The 22682-nt window shown below is 41.1% G+C and overlaps 1 protein-coding gene across 4 annotated transcripts in view; it reads left to right on the forward strand.

The window, feature by feature from the left end:
* vrk1 (VRK serine/threonine kinase 1) overlaps positions 1-4003 on the forward strand; it is an 85446-nt gene extending 81443 nt beyond the window's left edge. For all 4 annotated transcript variants that reach the window (XM_073039196.1, XM_073039198.1, XM_073039197.1 and 1 more), the window contains exons 13-14: positions 2874-2967; positions 3209-4003. In XM_073039196.1, the coding sequence (XP_072895297.1) occupies positions 2874-2967; positions 3209-3321 (207 nt within the window). In that variant the 3' untranslated portion in view covers positions 3322-4003. The remainder of the gene's footprint in view (positions 1-2873; positions 2968-3208) is intronic.
* Positions 4004-22682: the final 18679 nt, after the last annotated feature.

The raw sequence follows: 22682 nt of genomic DNA on the forward strand, positions 1-22682 counted from the left end.
TCAAGGAAGTTCTTCTAACAGATGCATACCACACCCTTCACTTTTCAGTATTTCAAAGGGGCCATTTTCTTTGACTCATTGGTATGTTCTTCCATCTCCACCGACTTCCACTTCCATTTTCCCTTGGAGCTGCATTTCCTTCCCACCATCTTAAGACATTAATGATCCCACAGTGAAACAAAATGCAGGTTGGAGTAGATAATTAAAGTGCAGTCTATTCTCACCTCTAAGTTACTGGCCACTTGAAATCTGCATACTACCTCTACTTTGACCTATCTGTCTGCAGTCCCTTGCAATACTCTAACAAGACCTGATCTGAGCTTGAGGAACAGCACCTAATCTTCTGACTGTAGTGCAGGTATTCAAACTCAGTATCAAACTTCACAATTTCAGATAATTGCATATTTGTTCTGACTGAAGATGTAATATTGGTTGAGTTTGTCTCTCATTGACACAGCTTGATCCATTAGGCATGAACTACACTTTTGCATTTTGAAAACTATATTACTTTCTTTGTGTGCTCTCTTTGTAACGGTTTCATTCAGATTCTTACTCTCACTGTACCCATTAAAGGATCAGCTGGGCGATCTCATTTGAAATTTGTCCTCACACCAAGTCTGGCCTCACCAAGTTTGTCCTATCCATCTCTGCCATACCCATTCTGTATTTAATTTATTTAAAATACAGCACGGAACAAGCCCTTCCAACGAACCTCACTGCCCAGCAAACCACCTAATCAGCACTAGCCTAATCACAGGACAATTTACAATGACCAGTCAGCCTACTAACTGGTACGTCTTTGGACTGTGGGAGAAAACCTATGCGTGTCATGGGGGAACACATTCCAGCTGTAATAACATCACATTAAACGCTATGCCACTGTTAAAACCAATTTGTTCTCTCTCTTAGATCTGACAATGGGTCGTTGACTGAAGCACTAACTTTGTTTCTCTTTTCACAGGTGGGACCTGGCTGCTGAGTCTTTCCAGCACTTTTTGTTTTTATTTCAGATTTTTTATTGTTTTTCAATAAGAACAGCTTAGTTAATATTATTCGATTTTTGATCGTGACTGCTCAGTTCATTCCTGCTGTTTCCACATTTCAGTTCCACCGATTTCTTTACACTTTCTAAAAGGCTATTAATTTTATTGTTTTTTTCACTCTTATCAGAAAGCTTATTTTTACTGGTGTAAGGCAGCAAAACTATTACTGCAGGCAAACATTCCCTTTCACTTGACATGGTTTTAGTAGAAAGCCACGATGCAGCTGATGGCAATCAAATCTTGTTTCTATGAAGTAGAAGTTTTATTATGGTCTTCAATGGTCATCCCCTCTCATAGGAGGTGATGTTCTGGGTGTAAAACTCATCTAGCTTGATTTCACACTGCCGTAGTCATTCTGCCCCATCTTGTCTGCAGTAAGCAAGGGTGGCTTCGGTGATCTCACTTCAAAGGTCTGGGTTGACTACAACTGCCTCTGGTTATTCTTGCTTGGATGTTATCTTTAACCCTTGCCTTACCAGAGTGTCCATCTGCACTTTTAATCAATCTTCTCCACTGGAATAAAAGGTAATTAGTTTGATCCACAGAATTCTGATACTTACAAACTAATCTTTCTACAAATTCCCAGAAAATGCTATGCTCTGATTTATAAGGATTTTGTTTTTATAGTATCTAATCCATAGGCAAGCTTCTTGGTCCTATTGCTTGAAACATGGATTTTAAGTATTTTTAAAACAGAAAATGTTTGAAACACTCAGCAGATCAACACACGAAGAGTGGTAGAATTGGCTCTCAATGACCTTTCATCTGAAAACTCATCAAAATGTAATTTTAAAAGCTCTCATTTCCACTTTTGTCTCAGTTGACTAAAGGCATTAATTTTTGTTTTTCATTCGGTTTGGTATTTAAAATGCAAGATTAAATAATATATGCTAAATGAAAATCCATTTAAGGCAGGTGGTCCAGGAAAGTCCCAGAAAAAAATATCGGGCCTTGCCTGCCTCTGTACTCCTGAGGCACAGACTTGGCATGGCTCCCATGAGTGCTTGGTGACAGCTTCCTACTGACAGTTTTTTTTTTAATATCGTTGCTCTTCCTGTCCTTGTCAGCTTTTTGGTTGGAAAGTCAGCATGTGGCATGTTAATGAAGCCTAGCCAATGAAGATTGGCCAAGCCTTCTGCTTTTGAGTGGGCATGTGGTTGGTTAATGTGTTCCCATTTAGGTGTTGAAACTGAGCTCATGACATCCAAGTAGATGAGAATGAGAAGACCAGTGAAAGTACATTTTCCAACCAGATCGTTGTCACCTCCATTTTGTTTTAATTTACATTTCTTCAAAAATATTCCAAAAACCCTCAAATTTATTATTTTAATTTGTATTAAATGCTGGCATCTACTATATATTTGTTAGTGTAGGGCTAGAATAAATAATAATTTTAATAATAATTGCAGCACTTTATTACATAAAATTTTTTGGGCATTTGCTATAGCAAGCACCTTTATGGCTTGTTGAGTGTGGGCAATTTTCTGCTTTGGAATTTTCAACGAATTTGTGCTCCTCATTCTATTGTGTTTCTTTATATTTACTGTGAATGTCCACAAGAAAATGAATTTCAGGTGACATACAGTATATACTTTGATAACAAATTTTCTTGGAACTTTGATCTTGTACTAGTGTCAAAACCTGTTCTATAGGTGCACAATGCACCACTCAAATATGTAATGTGCTTACTATTTATAAAATCCTGGATTGTATGTCACCTATTCCTGAAAGCTGTTTGGACTGTTCATTTAAATCTTGAGTAGTTGATTTTAAAATGATCACCAAAATATTCTCAAAAGTAATTGAATATTTTTCACTTTTTGTTTAAAGAAACGTCATATTTCTAAGCCAAATGATGATCCTGAGGGCAACAATTCAGACTCAGAGTTAATGAGTGGAAAGAGAGTAAGAAAAACACCAAAAGGTAAGAGCTTTCCATATCACCCATCACATGAGGAACTGTAGTGTGTAGCTTTTATGTTGAACTATCAGCTAAGACATCTCTGTTGACCTCGTGCTTAGTTTACAGCTGTGTTGGCAACAGTTGATGTCTCCTACAAATAAGGTACAGCTACATTTTACCAAACTGTTGCTCTTTATAATGAAGCGGCATTCATCATGAAGTGTACTTACATATTAATGTGTAATATCTATTTATTTTACAGCCAAGAAGCCAACAACACGAAAGAATTTGAAGAAGGTAGTGACAGTTGAAATAGGTACTCAGACATCTCCGCTTGCCATGACAAGTCCTAGTAGAAAAAAAACATCTAAATAAATGGTTACATGCAGAAAAAGAAACTTGCTTATTCTTTGCATTTAGTTCAAGTCTGACAATTTTGAAAGAAGTTATTCTGAATTTAGTTCTCATCGCTTAAAAAAACATGATGCATCTCTTTCATTTTTTACTAGATTTTATATGTTGTACATTTTTGTTGTGAAAATTTAAAAAGTTAAATACTGAAACTTTGCTTTTTACACAATGCAGACTTTGTCATTTTTCTGCCACCTCAGTCAAAGAGCTGTGCAGTATCATGAAATTACAGCATGTAAAATGGTAGGAAGCAATGAGAAAAATTATACCCTCTTTTGAGGGAAAAGAGAAAAGAAGTTCTGTTAAACTTGCGAATAGTGCAGGATTTAGTGTTTTATACTGTGGAGTAGGCGATCGTGCTCGTGATTTATCAGGACATTTGTTACAGTGGTATAAATACCTGGTCGTATATCCAGAAGAATATATGTTCTCTTATTATGGTTTTTACCCTGGAGCTAACATTGTGCTTATTAATTTTAAGTGTACTGTAATATTGTAAACCCTGACAAGTTTCAGTTTTCTTACTTGAATGACATAAATTTCTATACTTTTTTTCTGATCACTTGAAAGGATAGCATAGTTTTAAAGCTTTTTGCAAAATGAGCTTATTAAATGTTCTCAGCAAAATAAAGAATTTTCCATGAAAGTGTTGTCTATGTCAGACTATATTGTGTACTTTATGTATTTGTGTGTTTGTGTGCACTTCGGTATTCTAAAAACTTATTTCTGAGCATCTGAATCAGAATGAGATTTAATATCACTGGCATAAGTGGTGAAATCTGTTGTTTTGCGGCAGCAGTATAATCCAATATATATTAAAATAAACTAAACAATAAGAAATATATTTTAAAAATTAAATAAGTAGTGCAACAAGAGAGCAAAAATGAAAAAAAAATCACGAAGGCCATGTCCATTGTCCATTCAGAAATTTGATGGCAGAGGGGAAGAAGCTGTTCCTAAAACAATGACTGTGTGTCTTCAGGCAGAAGTAGGCTCCTAAACCCTTAGCTGCAGCCTTGGCATCAACGGAGATTGTATTTGTGACTTGAGTTATATATTCTGCATAACTTCAAAAAAAGTAGTCTTTCTAAAACAAAGTATATAGAGCTGTGATTTGTTGTCAATCTTTAAAGTAGTTATGAACGAAAATAGCCTATTACAGTGACGGAAAGTTAGAAAGCATCTTTCATTCTTTGCAGATGGAGAGTAAACCCAGGTATTAAAAGTGTTCTTCTCAAACAATATTGATAGTGCTATTAGCAGCTAACAAGTTTATTTTTAAGATCACTGAAATCTTTAGAGCACCACTGTTACATATCTAGAGATTCACTGGTCATGATGACTGACAATTTTTTTTTCTGTTTCACTATGGCCATACTAAACTTGAGGAACGTATTATTACATGTAATGCCTCTAATTGGAAAGTATTATTTTGAAGCAAAAGTATAAATTGAGGTATTTCCGAATGGAGCTAAGGATATGGAGTAAATCTTTTAACTGGTACTAGAGGAAATTCTGGGCACTGTCTGAGATTGAGATGGAATTTAAACAATTTAGACCATAAGATTATAGAAGCAACATTAGGCCATTTTGCCTATAAGAGTGGGCTCTGTCATTTCATCATGGCTGATCCATAATCCCTCTCAGCCTCCTCCTTTCTCTCTTAACTCTTCATGCCCTGTCTGATCATGAATCTATCAACCTCTGCTTTAAATATATTCAATTACTTTGCCTCCATAACCACCTGTGGCAATGAATTCCACAGATTCACCACTACCTGGCTAAAGAAATTCCTCCTCATCTCTGTTCTAAAAGGTTGCCCTTCTATTCTGAGGCTATATCCTCTGGTCTTATGCTCTCCCACCAAAGGAAACATACTCTCCACACCCACTCTGTTGAGGCTCTTCAACATTTGATGTTTCAATGAGATCACTCATAGTTCTGAATCCCAGTTAGTAAAGGCCCAGAGCTATCAAACACTCTTTATATGACAATCCCAGAATCGTTCCCGTGAACCTCTTTTGAACTCTCTGCAATGTCAGCACATCCTTTCTTAGATAAGGAGCCCAGAACCGCTCACAATACTCTAAGTGAGGCCTTATCAGTGCTTTTTAAAGCCTCAGTGTTACTGCTCTGGACCTTTTCATTACTAACTGTCGATGGGACATCAACAGTCCCAACTTCACCTCTCCTCTCTCCAATTCCAACCTCACTCCTTACAAACACACTGCTCTCCACTCTCTCTGCACTAATCCTAACCTCACCATCAAACCCACAGATAAGGGGGAGTGGGGGGGGTGCTATAACAATCTGGCAGACTGATCTCTGTCTTGCTGAGGCCCGGCAACAACTGTTAGACATGTCTGCTTACTTACCCCTCAAACAGGACCCCACTAAGGAGCACCAGGCCATTGTCTCCCACACCATCACTGGCCTAATTAACTCTGGGTATCTCCCATCCACTGCCACCAAACTCATAGTCACCTCACCCCACACTTCCCATTTCTACCTCCTACCGAAGATCCACAAATCTGCCTACCCAGGTAGACGGTTTCTGTTAGTTCCTGCCCTAATGAACTTGACTCAGTTTTATACCCCCTGCCTCAGGTCTTCCTACCTACATCCATGACACTTCACATGCTCTTGATCTTTTCAATGATTTCAAGTTCCCTGGCCCTGTTCATCTTATTTTCACCATAGATGCACAGTCCCTGTACACCTCCATCCCCCACCAGGAAGGCCTCAAAGCTTTCTTTCTGGATACCAGACCCAACCAATTCCCCTTCACCACCATTCTCCTCCATCTGGCAGAACTTGTCCACACAATAATTTATCTATCGGCTCCTCCCACTTTCTTCAAACAAAAGACATCGCTATGGGCACTCAGATGGGTCCCAGCTATGCCTGCCTGTTCGTTGACTACATGGAACAGTCTATGTTCCAAGCCTACACTGGTATCACTCCCCAGCTTTTCCTACGCTACATTGATGACTGCATTGGTGCTGCTTCCTGCACCCATGAGAAGCTTGTCAACTTCAACTTTGTCTCTAACTTCCACACTGCCCTAAAATTTACCTGGTCCATTTCTGACACTTCCCTCCCTTTCTCAATTTCACTGTCTCTATCTCTGGAGACAGCTTATCTACTGATGTTGGTTATAAACCCACTGAATCTCACAGCTACCTCGACTATACTTCTTCCAACCCTGCTACTTGCAAACATGCCATCTCCTTCTCTCAATTCCTTCATATCTGCTGTCAGGATGAGGCTTTTTATTCCCAAACTAAGATGTCCTTTTTCAAAGAAAGGCCTCTCTTCATCCACCAGCAGTGCTGCTGTTAACCGCATCTTTTCCATTTCGTGCACATCTGCCCTTACCCCATCCTCCCGCCACCCCACCAAGGATAGGGTTCCTTTTGTCCTCACCTTCCACCCTACCAGCCTCCGTGTCTAGTACACAATTCTCCGAAACTTCCGCCATCTCCAGCAGGATCCCACCACCAAGCACATCTTTCCCTCCCTCCAACTTTCAGCTTTCCCCAGGGATTGCTCCTTATGCGACTCCCTTGTCCATTCATCCCTTTCGACTGATCTCCCCCCTGGCAATTACCCTTACAAGTGGAACAAGTGTTACACCTAACCCTACACCTCCTCCCTCACTACTATTCAGGGCCCCAAACAGTCCTCCCAAGTGAGGCAACACTTCACCTGTGAGTCTGATGGGGTCATCTACTGTATCCCGTGCTCCTGGTGTGACCTCAGGTATACCGGTGAGACCTGATGTAGATTGGGAGATCGCTTTGCCAAGCACCTACAGTCCGTCTGCCAGAAGATGCAGCATCTCCCAGCGGCCACCCACTTTAGTTCAACTTCCCATTCCTATTCCAACATGTCGGTCCATGGCTGCCTCTACTGTCACAATGAGGCTGCATTCAGGTTGGCGGAGCTACACCTTGTATTCCATATGAGTTGCCCGCAACCTGATAGCATGAACATTGATTTCTAGAACTTCCGGTAATAAGTCTATAAGACATAGGAGCAGAATTAGCCCATTTGGCCCATCAAATCTGCTCTGCCATTCAATCAATTTAGATGCCACCTATTCCGTCATCTAAATCATTGATATACAGCATAAAAATAAGTTGTCGCAACACTGAACCCCGCGAAGCATCACTAGTCAATGGCAGCCAACTAGAAAAGGTTCCTTTTATTCTCACTCACTGTCTCCTACCAATCAGCCAATCCTCTAACCATGCCAGTAACACTATTGTAATACCATGGGCTCTTAATGTGGTAAGCAACCTCATGTGTGGTACCTTGTCAAAAGGGCTTCTGAAAGTCCAAATATACAACAAACCCCACTGCATCCCTTTTATCTATCCTACTTGTAATCTCCTTAAAGAATTCCAGAAGGCTTCTCAGTACTCCATCCTTAACAATTGACTCCAACATCTTCCCAAACATGGTGGTCAGGCTAACTGGTCTATATTTTCCTTTCTGCTGCCTTCCTCCTTTCTTAAAGAGCGGAGTGACATTTGCAGTTTTCCAGTCATCCGGCACCATGCCAGAGTCCAATGATTTTTGAAAGATCATTAGTAATGGCTCCACAATCTCAACCATTACTTCTTTCAGAACCCTAGGGTGCAGTTCATCTGGTCTGGGTGAGTTATATACTCTTAGGTCTTTTAAGTTTTTTGCACCCAACCTCCCTTGTAATAGTACCTGCACTTACTCCTCTTCCCTCACACCCTTCAACATCCAGCACACTGCTGGTGTCTTAGCAGTGAAGACTGATGCAAAATACTCATTTAGTTCATCTGCCATCTGCTTGGTCTGCATTATCATTTCTCCGGCCTCATTTTCTACTGGTCCTATATCTACTCTGAACTCTCTTGCATTTTTTACGTACTTGAAAAAGCTTTTACCATCCACTTTGATATTGTTTGCTAGCTTGCTTTCATATTTCATCTTTTCCCCCCAATGATTCTTCTAGTTGCTCTGTAGGTTTTTAAAAGCTTTCCCACTCTATTATTTTGCTAATTTTTGCTTTTACATAAGCTTTGACTATCCTTGTCAGCCACAGTTGTACTATTTTGCCATTTTTGCCTTTGTTTTTGGAATACATCTACCCGCATCTTCCTCACTTTAACCAGAAACTCACACCATTGCTGCTCTGCTGTCACCCCTGCCAACATTCTTTCCAATGGTCAGCTCCTCTCTCATACCACTGTTATTTCCTTTACGCTGCTGAAATACAGCTACGTCAGACTTTACCTTCTCCCCAACAAATTTCAGGTTAAACTTAACCATATTGTGATCACTGCCTTCTAACGGTTCTTTTACCTTAAGCTCCCTAATAACTTCCAGTTAACACCCAATGCAGTATAGCTGATCCCCTATTAGGCTCAACAAGCTCTCTAAAAAAGCCATCTTGTAGTCATTCAACAAAGTCATTGGCGTGTAACATAAAAAGAAACGGTCCTTATACAGACAGACCCCAGTGGAACACTAGTAGTCATGGCAGCCAACCAGAAAATGTTCACTTTATTCCCACTCTTTGCCTCCTGCCACTATTTTATCCATGTTAGTAGTATCTTTCCTGTAATACCATGAGCTCTTAACTTGTTAAGCAGCTTCAAATGTGGCTCCTTGACAAAGGCCTTCTGAAAATCCAAGTACACAACATCAATGGATTCTCAACACAAAGTACACTGCAGATGCTGTGGTCAAATCAACACGTACAAACAAGCTGAATGAACTCAGCAGGTCGGGCAGCATCCGCTGAAATGAGCAGTCAACGGATGCTGCCCGACCTGCTGAGTTCATCCAGCTTGTTTGTACGTATCAATTGATTCTCCTTTCTCTATCCTGCTTGTTATTTCTTTGAAGAATACTAACAGATTTGTCAGGCAAAATTTTCCCTTGAGGAAACTATACTGACTACAGCTTATTTTATCATGTGCCTCCACACAGTTCTGCTCCCTGACACACTCAAGTTTCTGGCATAATGCTAGTGTCTTCCACAGTGATGACTAATGTAAAATACTTAGTCAGTTCATCTTCCATTACTACCTCTCCAGCATTATTTTCAAGCAATCCGATATCCACTCTTGCCTCCCTTTTACACTTTATGTATCTGAAGAAACTTTTGGTATCCTATTTAATATTACTGGCTAGCTTACCTCTCTAAACAATTCTGGTTCACTGCACAACACCCAGTCCCCCAAGTGGGCTCAACCACGAACTGCTCCAAGAAGCCATTTGTAGGCATTCTAGAAATTCCTCCATTTGACATTGTTGGCCCCAGCCTGCTCCTTTACTGTACTGTTTCATGTTGCATTTGAAGTCCAAAGTTTAGTTCGATAGTCTTGTAGTTGGCCTTTGTTTGTTCTTATGGGTAATACCTTTTATCTAAAACTTTGACAGTCTTCCCTCAATGTGTAGTGGAGAGTATAGTGACTGATTACAAATCAGCCTGGTATGGAAACACCAATGCCCTTGAACAGACATCAGGGATCCCTAGCACCCAGACAATGCTCTCTTCTTACTGCTGCCAGCAGGTAGAAGGTACAAGAGCCTCAAGACTCACACCACCAGGTTCAAGCACAGTTACTAACTCTCAATGATCAGGATCTGGAACAAAAGTTGATAACTTCACTTGCCCCATCATTGAAATGTTCCCTTAACCAATGGACGCTCTTTTAAGGACTCCTTGTCTCATGTTCTTGATATTTATTGTTATTTATTTATTTTTGCATTTACACAGTAGGTTGTCTTCTGCACTCTGGTCAAATGCTTTAGTAGGTGGTCTTTCATTGATCCTGTCGCAGTTATTATTCTATAGATTTGTTGAGTAGGCCCACAAGAAAATGAATCTTAGGGATGTATGTGGTGACATTTATGTACAATGATAATAAAATTTATTTAGAATATCGAACTTCTGACTTTGAAGCCAAACATCAGGATGAACTACAACAAACACCATGTGTAAGTACAAAGAATGAATAGTCTACCTCAAGTATTTCAAATTTTAAAAAAACAGATTAAATCTTTCTTAATAGATCATTGGACAAATTAAGCATTCTAGTGATTACATCTGAATGACTTAACCCGAATGCCTCAGGGAAAAAAAGGTTTCATTAGTGGAATATGAGAGTTCTTTTTAAATCATTCGATTTTTGCTTCCTTCTGAGGGCCCTGTTGTCATATTTACCAATCTAGAATCAACATGATTTCCTCTTCTATTACCAATAAATAGCTGAGAGCATTGGATATCACAAAAGGCTTTAGGATCAAAGATCTGCACAGCTGTGATGCATCTCCAACCAAGTCATTCCACTGCAGTTACAATACTGACACAAATCTCACAATGGATAATTGTCCACGTATGTTCACAAACAGAAGGACAAATCCCTTCTGATTAATTAACTTCACATCAGTCTGCTTTCAATCGTCAGTAAAACAGTGTTGTCAACAGTGCTATCAAGTGGCAATTGCACATCCACAGCTTGCTCAGCGATGTTTAGTTTGGATTTCAGCGGAACTACAATGCTGCATTTGACAATGGTGTCAAGGAGCCCTGGAAGTAGAATTGGAAATCTCTCTTGTGACTGGAGTCATGCCTCCTGTGAAGAATTTTGGCTGAGAATTTTGTTCATCATCCCAGCCATCGATATCACAGCAGGAGTTCATCGGAGCAGTGCCACAGAGCTGTGTAACACAGGAGCATACCTTCTGACCCAGAGAGTCCACGAGAACAATCAGACTCTCATTTACAGTACTCTTACACCAACCTCATTTCATTCTCCCTACATGCTCATCAACTCCCCAGTTTGTACCACTCACCTACCTGAGCAATTTACAGCGCCCGACTAGCATAATGGCCTGCACATTTCTGGGATGTGGGAGGGTTAAGGCACAAACAGAAAATGCTGGAGGAACTCCGCAGGTCAGGCAGAATCCAAATGAATAAGCGGTCAACGTTTTGGGCCGAGACCTTTCATCAGGACTGGAAAGGAAAGGAGGATGAAACTAGAATAAGAAGTTTGGAGGGTAGGGGGGAAGGGGAATGAAATAAGAAGTTGGGAGGTGATAGGTGAAAACGGTAGAGGGCTGGAGAAGAAAGAATCTGATAGGAGAGGAGAGTGGACCATGAGAGAAAGGGAAGGAGGAAAGACACCAGAGGGAGATGGTAGGCAGGTGAGGAGTGCAGAAGAGGGAAGAGCAGGGTCAGAGTGGAGAATTGAAGAAAAGGGAAGGAAGAGGGGGGAAAATTACCAGAAATGGGAGATATTGATGTCTTCTCGCATGGACAAGAAGTTTGCAAGTAAATTGCCAAGATCGGAGAACGATTCAACCCAATCATCAACCACCCGAACTACATATCTTCTGAATTATTTCTACCTAGATAAGTATTTTAATGCTTGCTTTATTCTGTTCCAATAAATGTAGTTTTAAGTAGATAATTGTTGCTTATGTCTTTCTGTCTATCTGGACTGGAGCTGAGAACCTTTTGTTGTAACAAAACAAAGCCAGTGTTCATTTGTATTTGGATTTGTGAAATCAATACGTAATAGATTATTCCCGTAAGTATCAAGAACTTGATGACATTCTTGGCCACATAAGTGGAGCTGGGGAGAAGCAGATAAGGGTGAGGTAGGGGAATGGAGAGGAGAAAATTGATGGGGGATTCAGAGAGGTTCACTAGAGTTCTAGAGGTGGAGGTAGGCTTGAGGGAGTTGTGCAGTGAAATGAGGCAGAGAGTATAGAGGGAGAAGAAGAAAGCTGGAGGGAATGTGGGAGGAGTAAGAAGCAAAAGAGAAAGCTGGGAGGGAGTGTAGGAGTGAGATATTGAGGGAAGGAAGTGGGATTATGAGAGTGGAGGAAATGGTGTTCACAGTGCCAGAAATTAAACTCTTACTTCCTGAGTTGGTAATAAGATAGAAAACTTTCCAGTGAATACAACACAGTCCATGAGGACGTGTTGACCTACATAACCCAATTCCACAATCAATCTAACCCTTCTCTCCTACATGGCCCAAAAGCCTCCATTTTCTGACACCCATGTGCCTATCTAAGAGTCTTTTATACAGTACGTCCCTAATGTATCTGCCTCACCACCAACAATGACTACCCTTCAGCCTTCACTCACCTCAACTCTGAACTGATTCCACAGTCTATGGACTCAACGTCTCAACAACTCATGTTCTCAGTATAATGTATTTATTATTGTTTGGTTTTTTTTTGTATTTGCACAGTTTGTCTTCTTTTGCATTGGTTGTTTGTCAGTTTTTGTGTGTAGTTTTTCATTGATTCTGTTGTATTCATTTATTCCACTGTGAATACCTGTAAGAAGATGAATCTAAGAGTAGCATATGATGACATGTATGTACTTCCTTAATAGACTTACTTTGAACTTGTGAAATTAGGATGAGGGATAAGGTCAGCTTTTCCAGAGATGCTCATGTTCTGTAAATTATTGCTTTAAATATTTAGAAAGGCTTGATGTTTGAATTACTTACTTATGTTTGTAAAGTATCTGTTATTGTTTAAATATCCTATTTTCTTATAACAACAGAAACACAGTGTGACACAACTTGTAAATTTGTTTTACTACTTTCTTCCTCTTTATGCTAGTTCTTCCATCATTACTAAGGACATATTCTCTGTTCTTTTAGGTGATTGTTTTATTAATTTTTTATTCATTCATCAGAACATAGAACATGGAAATCTACAGAACTTTACAGGCCCTTCAGCCCACAATGTTATGCCGACCATGTAACCTACTCTAGAAGCTGCCTAGAATTTCCCGACCGCAGAGCCCTCTGTTTTTCTAAGCTCCATGTACCTATCTAAGAGTCTCTTAAAAGATCCTATTGTATCTGCCTCCACCACTGTTGCTGGCAGTGCATTCCATGTACCCATTACTCTATGTGAGAAAAACTTACTTCTGACATTCCCCCTGTACCTACTTCCAAGCACCTCAAAACTGTTCCCCTCATGTTAGCCATTTCAGCACTGGGGAAAAGCCTCTGACTACACACACAATCAATGCCTCTCATCATCTTATGCACCTCTATCAGGTGCCCACTTATCCTCTGTAGCTAGATGGAGAAAAAGCCAAGTTCACTCAACCTATTCTCATAAGGCATGCTCCCCAATTCAGGCAACATCTTTGTAAATCTCCTCTGCACTCTCTCTATAGTATCCACATCCTTCTTGTAGTGAGGTGACCAGAACTGAACACAGTACTCCAAGTGGGGTCTGACCAAGGTCCTATATAGCTGTCACATTACCTCTTGGCTCTTAAACTCAGTCCCACGGTTGGTGAATGCCAACACACCATGCACCTTCTAAACCACACTGTCAACCTGCACAGCAGCTTTGAGTGTCCTATGGATCTCGAGATCTCGCTGATCCTCCACACCGCCAAGAGTCTTACCATTACTATTATATTCTATCTTCAAATTTGACCTACTGAAATGAACCACTTCACACTTATCTGCGTTGAACTCCATCTGCCACTTCTCAGCTCAGTTTTGCATCCTATCAATGTCCCACTGTAACCTCTGACAGGCCTCCACACTATCCACAACACCCTTTGTGTCATCAGCAACCTTACTAACCCACCCTCCTATTTCTTTATCCAGGTCATTTATAAAAATCACAAGGAGGAGTGGTCCCAGAACACATGCCTGTGGAACATCTGGTCGGCATCCTCCATGCAGATTACGAACCATCTACAATCACCCTTTGCCTTCTGTGGGCAAGCCAATTCTGGATTGACAAAGCAAGATGTCCTCATTACTTTCTGAATGAACCTTGCATAGAAAGCCTTATCAAATGCCTTACTGAAAGCCATATACACTACATCTACTGCTCTACCTTCATCAATATGTTTAGTCACATCCTCAAAGAATTCATTCAGGCTCATAAGGCACGACCTGTCCTTGACAAAGCCATGCTGACTATCTCTAATCAGATTATGTCTCTCCAAATGTTCACAAATCTTGCCTCGCAGGATCTTCTTCAACAACTTGTCCACCACTGAAGTAAGACTTACTGGTCTTTAACTTCCTGATTTATCGCTACTCTCTTTCTTGAACAAGGGAACAACATTTGCAACCCTCCCATCCTCTGGTACTTCTCCCATCCTGATTGATGATGTAAGGATAGATCATTGCCAGAGGCTCAGCAATCTCTTCCCTCACTTCCCACAGTAGCCTGGGGTACATCTCGTTCAGTCCCGGCGACTTATCTAACTTAATACATTTCAAAAGCTCCAGCACATCCTCTTCCTTAATGTCTATACACTTAAGCATTTCAGTCTGCTGTAAGTCAATCCCACAATTACCAAAGTGTTTTTCACTGGTGAATACTGAAACAATGTATTGATTAAGTACCTCCGCTACCTCCTCCCACTCCATGCACATGTTTCCACTATTTCACCCGATTGGTCCTATTCTCACACGGCTCATCCTCTTGCTCTTCCCATGCTTGTAGAACACCTTGGGGTTTTCCTTAATCCTGCTCACCAAGGCCTTCTCATGGCCCCTTCTAGCTTTCCTAATTTCATTCTTAGGCTACTTCCTGGAAACCTTATAATTTTCTAGAGCTGTAACAGTACCTTTTGAATCTTTTGTAAGCTTTTCTATTCTTCTTAACTAGATTTTCTACATCTTTTGTACACTATGGTTCTTTTACCCTACCATCCTTTCCCTGCTTCAGTGGAACATACCTATGGAGAATGCCATGCAAATGTTCCCTGGGAACAACTGCTCCCAATTTATGCTCCCAAGTTTCTGCCTGATAGCATCATATTTCCCCCTACCCCAATTAAATGTATTCCTAAATTGTCTGCACCTGTCCCTCTTCAGCGCTATTGTAAAGGATTGATAAAGTGCTGTGATAAATTCATTCGTTTATCTATCTATCTATCTATCTATCTATCTATCTATCTATCTATCTATCTATCTATCTATCTATCTATCTATCTATCTATCTATCTACCTATCTGTCCCTATCTATCTATCTATCTATCTATCTATCTATCTATCTATCTATCTATCTATCTATCTATCTATTGATCTATTTGGGGGTCAGGGTAGAACAGGCCCTTCTGGTCAAACGAGCTACGCTGCCTAGCAACCCACTTATTTAACCTTAGCCTAATCACAGGACAATTTACAATGAACAGCCTACTAACTAGTACATCTTTGGACTGTGGGAGGAAACCGGAGCACCCAGAAGAAACTCATGTGGTCACGGGGATAACATACAGACGGCACCGGAATTTGAACTCCCGTCTCTGGAACGCCCACACACTGACCACTACGCTTTGACTTTGATACTGAACCTCCAAATAAAGTTACTCAACTTTTCAAATTAGCTTGTTGAGCAACGTTTGTTTCAATTCAGGATCCATCCACTTTGCGGCAACAGGTTACTACATCACAATTTATTTTTAAACAAGCTGCAGAGAGCAATTTCTCTTAGGAACTGACCTTGTGTGATTTTGAGAAATTGCAGCTTTTGACTAGGTGGGAAATATCATCAGACTGATGTTTTAGGGGCAGCAAGGATAGAATGCTGGTTTAATGAAAATACAAGAGGAAAAAAATCTCATGATGTTCCATTGAGAGCAGTTACCTGAAGTTGCTCGGGTTGCCAATGTAATTGCGTGGCTCAACAGATGCAAAGTGAAATAGTTCTATTGCACAGTAGTGTCGACCCTCATCCTAATGAACACCAGAAATGCAAGCCATTTGGCCTGAGTTAAAGGTGGTGTGATGAGCTTCCCATTTTCCATCTTGACTGACCAGATTGTGCTGAGAGAGGGGAATGGAATAGCAGCCTGCCATCTGCTAGATAGGGATCAAATAATAGGTTTCTAAGTCCCTAATTAAACAAAATTGCTGTCTCTCTGCCAACTCTGACCACACAGTATTAAATTTGGCCTGAGAGAGCTTCCAGTGGAGCAGCCAATGACAGATGGCAGGTTGTTATACCTTGGGAGAAAGTCAGGTAAAAGTCCAACGTCAGGTATCAAAAGTCAAATGTAACTGCTGATGGAAACAGCACATCCCCAAGAGAGCATCAAAACGTTAAACACCTTCAGCTCAGTGATATGTATCTTTTGTATTTTAATTTAATGTGGTTAAAAGCAATGTGAGGTGAGATTCACCTTGGGCACAGCATAAAAATGAGCAACAGAGTGAATGAACAGCCATTTTAGAGTTCAAAATGTGTAAAACAGGATGCTGAATAGCTGCTCTCATTTTACGTTTAAAATTACATGTTATATTATACATTTTACCAAAAGAAAATTCACTTCAAGTTTTAAAAGTAATTAAGTGCTTAACATCAGCCATCCTTTTTGCAAAAGCTTTGTACCAAAGTGTATGCCAATGGAATTTTGTTCTCTCAGTACCAAGATAACGCATCAGTTAGCACGAAGCTATTATAGCTTGGGACCATACAACCATAGAACCATAGAACACTACGGCACAGTACAGGCCCTTCAGACCTCCATGTTATGCCGACCCATATAATCCTTAAAATAAGTACTAAACCCACTCTACCCCATAACCCTCTATTTTTCTTTCATCTCTGTGCCTGTTCAAGAGGCTCTTAAATACCCCTAATGTTTTAGCCTCCACCACCATCCCTGGCAAGTCATTCCAGGCACTCACAGTCCTCGGTGTAAAAAACTTACCCCTGATGTCTCCACTAAACTTCCCTCCCTTAATTTTGTACATATGCCCTCTGGTGTTTGCTATTGGTGCCCTGGGAAACAGGTACTGACTATCCACCCTATCTATGCCTCTTATAATCTTGTAGACCTCTATCAAGTCCCCTCTCATTCTTCTATACTCCAAAGAGAAAAGTCCCAGCTCTGCTAACCTTGCTTCATATGAATTGTTCTCCAAACCAGGCAACATCCTGGTAAATCTCCTCTGCACCATCTCCATAGCTTCCACATCCTTCCTATAATGAGGTGACCAGAACTGCACACAATACTCTAAGTGCGGTTTCACCAGAGATTTGTAGAGTTGCAACATGACCTCTCTACTCTTGAACTCAATCCCCCTGTTAATGAAGCCTAGCATCCCATAGGCCTTCTTAACTACCCTATCAAATTGCGCAGCGACCTTGAGGGATGTATGGATTTGAACCCCAAGATCCCTTTGTTCATCCACACTCTTAAGTAACTGACCATTAATCCTGTACTCAGTCTCCTGGTTTGTCCTTCCAAAATGCATCACCTCACACTTATCCGGATTGAACCCCATCTGCCATTTTTCTGCCCAATTCTGCAGCCTGTCTATATCCTCTTGTAACCTTCGACAACCTACAGCTCCATCCACAACTCCTCCAATTTTCGGGTCATCCGCAAACTTACCTACCCATCCTTCTGCCTCTACATCCAGGTCATTTATAAAAATCACAAATAGCAGGGGTCCCAGAACAGATCCCTGCAGCACTCTGCTAGTTACTGACCTCCAAGCAGAATACTTTCCTTCCACAACTACCCTCTGCTTTCTTCCTTTAAGCCAATTTGTTATCCAAACAGCCACGTTTCCACTTATCCCATGCCTCTTGACTTTCTGGATGAGTATCTCGTGAGGGACCTTGTCAAATGCCTTGCTAAAGTCCATGTAGACCACATCCACTGCCCTACCCTCATCAATTTCTTTTGTTACCTCTTCAAAAAACTCAATCAGGCTCATGAGGCACGTTCTTCCCTTCACAAACCCATGTTGACTATACATGAGTAGACTATACTTCTCCAAATGCTCGTAGATCCTATCATTAAGAATCCTTTCCAGTAGTTTGCAGACTACTGACGTAAGACTCACCAGTCTATAGTTCCCAGGTTTCTCCCTATTACCTTTTTTAAACAAGGGAACTACATTTGCCATTCTCCAGTCCTCCGGCATTTCCCCTGCAGCCAAAGAGGATTCAAAGATCATAGCTAATGCTCTTGCGATCTCTTCTCTCAATTCCCACAACAACCTGGGGTGTATCATATCCAGCCCTGGGGATTTATCTATCTTAATGTTTTTAAGAAGATCCAGCACTTCTTCTTCCTTAATCTCCACATTGTTCAGCACACAGGCCGACTCTACTTCGACCTCATCCTGATCAAGATCCTTTTCACTTGTGAATACTGACGCAAAGTATTCATTTAGGACCTCCCCAACCTCCTCCGCCTCCAGGCACATGTTGCTCTCTTTATCCTTTAGCGGTTCGACCTTCATTCTCGTCATCCTCCTATTCTTCACATACGCATAGAACGCCTTGGGGTTCTCCTTAATCCTACATGCCAAGGCCTTCTCATGCCCCCTTCGAGCTCTCCTAAGTCCTTTCTTTAGCTCCTTCCTGGACGTCAGAATTTAGAATTCAACTCTGACAATATCCATCTCTGACCTGGACAATCCACACCAGGCATGTGTGAATAGAGCTGATTTTCAATCAGGGTGGTGATCAAGATTTCAAAAGCAGATTTTTGCAGCAGATTTTCTGATTTGAGGAGTGACCAACCAGCAAGAAGGATTCATAAGAATAATTCAAGTTCAACCAGAGCAGCCATTCGTTTGGAGTGTACCAGTCTTTAGAGTGGCCTTGGCTCATCAGAGTTAGGCACGATCGGGCTTGGGTGCGGTAGATTATCTTGTAAGTTACTCTCTTTGTGTTCTTATGTGTTCATTCGTCATCTATTAGCGGATAGTAGATGAGTGAGAATGGCTCCAGAGGCAGTGTGTGGGACCTTCCAGTCTCCCAGATAAACACATCTACATCAGGTGCACCAAGCTACAGGTCCTGAGAGAACGTACGAAGGAAACAGAGCTGCAGCTTGATGACCTTCAACTCATACGGGGGAATAAGGAGGCGATAGATAGGAGCTATAGGGAGATAGCAGGTGACAGGTAACTGGGTGACTGTCAGGCGAATGAGGCGAAATGCACAGCCAGTATAGAGTACACCTGTGGCAGTTCCCCTTAGTAATAAGTATATAACTTTAGATACTATTAAAGGGTACGACCTACCCAGGGGGAAGGCACAGAGACCGGATCTCTGGCTCTCAGTCTGGTGCTGTGGGTCATAAGAGCAGAGAGGTGAAGAGGAATGCAGTGTTGATGGGAGATTCTTTAGTTCTGTGGGCGCGATAGAGACACCCAGATGGTATGTTGCTTCCTTGGTGCCAGGATCAGGGAGACTTTGAATTGTGTCCATGGCATTCTCAAGGGCGAGGGTGAGCAGCCAGAAGTGTTGGTACATATTGGCACTAATGACATAGGTAGACAAGATGAGGATGTCCTGAAGAGAGATTTTAGGGAGCTGGGTAGAAAGCAGAGTAACAGGACCTCCAGGGTAGTAACCTCTGGATTGCTGCCTGTGCCACGTGCCATTGCGGGTAAGAATAGGATGATTTGGCAGGTGAATTCATGGCTGAGGAATTGCCGCTGGGGGCAGGGGTTCAGATTTGAGGATCATTTGGATCTCTCCTGGGGAAGGTATGACCTATACAAAAGGGACGAGTTACACCTAAGCCCAAGGGGTTCTAATATCTTTGTGAGCAGGTTGGCAAGAGTTGTTCGGGTGAGTTTAAACTAATTTGGCAGGGAGATGGGAACGGGAGTTATGGTGCTGAAGATGAGGAAATTGGGTTATAAAAAGAGGCAAGGTGTAGTGAGACTCCTCGCAAGGAAAAGCCGATGATAAGGCAAAATTAGTCACCAGGGTGAGTTGCAACGTAGAAGGCAAACAAAATTGAGAAGTGTGAATACAGGACTGAAGATGTTATATTTGAATGCACACAGTATATGGAACAAAGTCAATGAACTTATAATACAGTTACATATTGGCAAATATGATGTTGTATGCATCAGTGAATCATGGCTGAAAGATTAGAGCAGGCAGCCTAATGTCCAAGTATACACATTGCATTGAAAGGATAGGCAGGAAGACAGAAGAGTGGCACAGCTCTGATGGTAAAACATGAAAATAAATCATTAGAAAGAGGTGATATAGGGTCAGAAGGTGTTGAATTGGTCTTGATAGAGCTAAGGACTGCAAGGGTAAAAGATACCCTGATGGTCATTACATACAGACCCCCAAACTGTACTAAGGGTGTAGTCTAAAAGTTACAATGGCGATAGAAATGCATGCCAAAAGGGCAATGTTACAATAGTCATGCCAAGTATTACAACACAATTTTAATATGCGGGTAGATTGGGAAAATCTACTGGACCTGTACACCCCAGGGTTCTGAAAGAGGAGTCTGATGAGATTATGAAGGCATTAGAAATGATGAGGAATGCTTCCAAAAGAATGGAAGAATGCAAATGTCACTCCACTCTTCCAGAAGGGAGAGAGGCAAAGGAAAGGAAATTATAGACCAGTTAGTCTGACCTCAGTGGTTGGGAAGATGTTGGAGTAACTTTTTAAGGATGTGGTTTCGGGGTACTTGAAGGCACATAATAAAATAAGCCATAGTCAGCATGGTTTCCTCAAGGACAAATCTTGCCTATCAAATCTGTTGTAATTCTTTGAAGAAATAACAAGTAGGAAAGATAGAGGAGATTTGGTTGATTGGTTGATTGGATTTTCGGAAGGCCTTTGACAAGGTGCCATATATGAGGCTGCTTACCAAACTACGACCCCATGGTATTACAGGAAAGATTCTAGGATGGATAAAACAGTGGCTGATTAGCAGGAAGCAAAGAGTGGGAATAAAGGGAGCTTTTTCAGGTTGACTGCTGGTGACTAATGGTGTTCCACAAGGTTCTGTGTTAGGACTGCTCCTTTTTACATTATTCATCAATGATTTGGATGAAGGAATTGATGGCTTTGTTGCAAAGTTTGCAGATGATATGAAGATAGGTGGAGGGGAAAGTAGTTTTTGTTCTCAGCAATATTTTTATTGTTTTTTTAAATCAAGAAAGCATAGTACAAAGGAGGTTTGTGCAGTACATAAATAGTTTTGAAGAAATAGAGAGGCATAGAGAGGCTTAGAATGACTTAGACAGATTGGGAGCATGGATAAAGAAGTGGCAGATTGACTATAATGTTGGGAAAGGTATGGTCATGCATTTTGGTAGAAGAAATGAAAATGTTGACTATATTCTAAATGCAGAAAAAATACAAAAATCTAAAGAACTAAGGAATTTGGGATGTCCTGTGCAGAATACACTAAAGGTTAGTTTGTGGGTTGAGTCTATGTTGAAGAAGGCAAAGGTGAGCAGTTTTTGGCCTCTTGTCTTAGAAAGGATATGCTGAAACAGGAGAGGCTTCAAAGGAAGTTCACAAAAATGATTCCTGGATTAAATGCCCTCTCATATGAAGACCATTTGATGACTCTGGGCCTGTGTTCACTGGAATTCAGAAGAATGAGAGGTGACCTCATTGAAACCTATTGAATGGAACGTCATGGGAGGGTTGGCAGAGGAGTTCCAGAGGTGGTGCGTGCTGTGGGTGCAGACACACCCAGCCCTGAGATGCCAGGCAAGATCATTTGATTCAAACAATTGATTTATTGATCATTACAGAATGTCTGTCCGGTGCTTCCCGTTCCTTTCCTTTTCCCTACCCCCTTCCCACTCTCAGTCCACAATGGAGACCGATATCAGAATCAAGTCTATCATCACTCACGTATGTCATGACTTTTATTTTGTGGAGGCACTACAGTGTAATACTGTTCAAAGTTGAAAGCAAATGTATTTTCAAAGTACATATGTGTCACCATTTTCTTGTTGGCATTCACAGTAAATACAAAGAAACACAATGAAATCAATGAAAAACCACGTAGAACAAGACAGATAAATAACCAGATAAACAGCAACAAACTATGAAAAGTACAAAAGGAAAACGTAAATAAATAACAAACAAGAGAAATTCTGCAGATTCTGGAAATCCAAGTAACTCACATAAAATGCTGGAGGAACTCAGCAGGCTATGCAGCATCTATGGAAAAAAGTACAGTCAACGTTTCAGGCCAAAACCCTTCAGCAAGGCTGGTATGGTGAGGGTCCTTAATGATGGATGCTGCTTTCCTTCAACAGCGCTCTGTGTAGATGTGCTGAATGGTAGGGAGAACTGTACCTTTGATGGGCTGGACCGTAACTTTGTAGAACTTTCCATTTAAGGGCATTGGAGTTTCAATACCAAGCCATACTGCAACCATCAGTATGCTCTCCACCATCATCTGTAGAAGTTTGTCAAAGTTTTAGAAGACATGTTGAATCTTTGCAAATTTCTAAGAAATAAAGGCACGGCAGTGCTTCTTTGTAATGGCATTTGAGTACTGGACCAAAAACAAATCC

Source organism: Hemitrygon akajei, chromosome 3 (genome assembly GCF_048418815.1).
Source record: "Hemitrygon akajei chromosome 3, sHemAka1.3, whole genome shotgun sequence".
NCBI lineage: Eukaryota > Metazoa > Chordata > Chondrichthyes > Myliobatiformes > Dasyatidae > Hemitrygon > Hemitrygon akajei.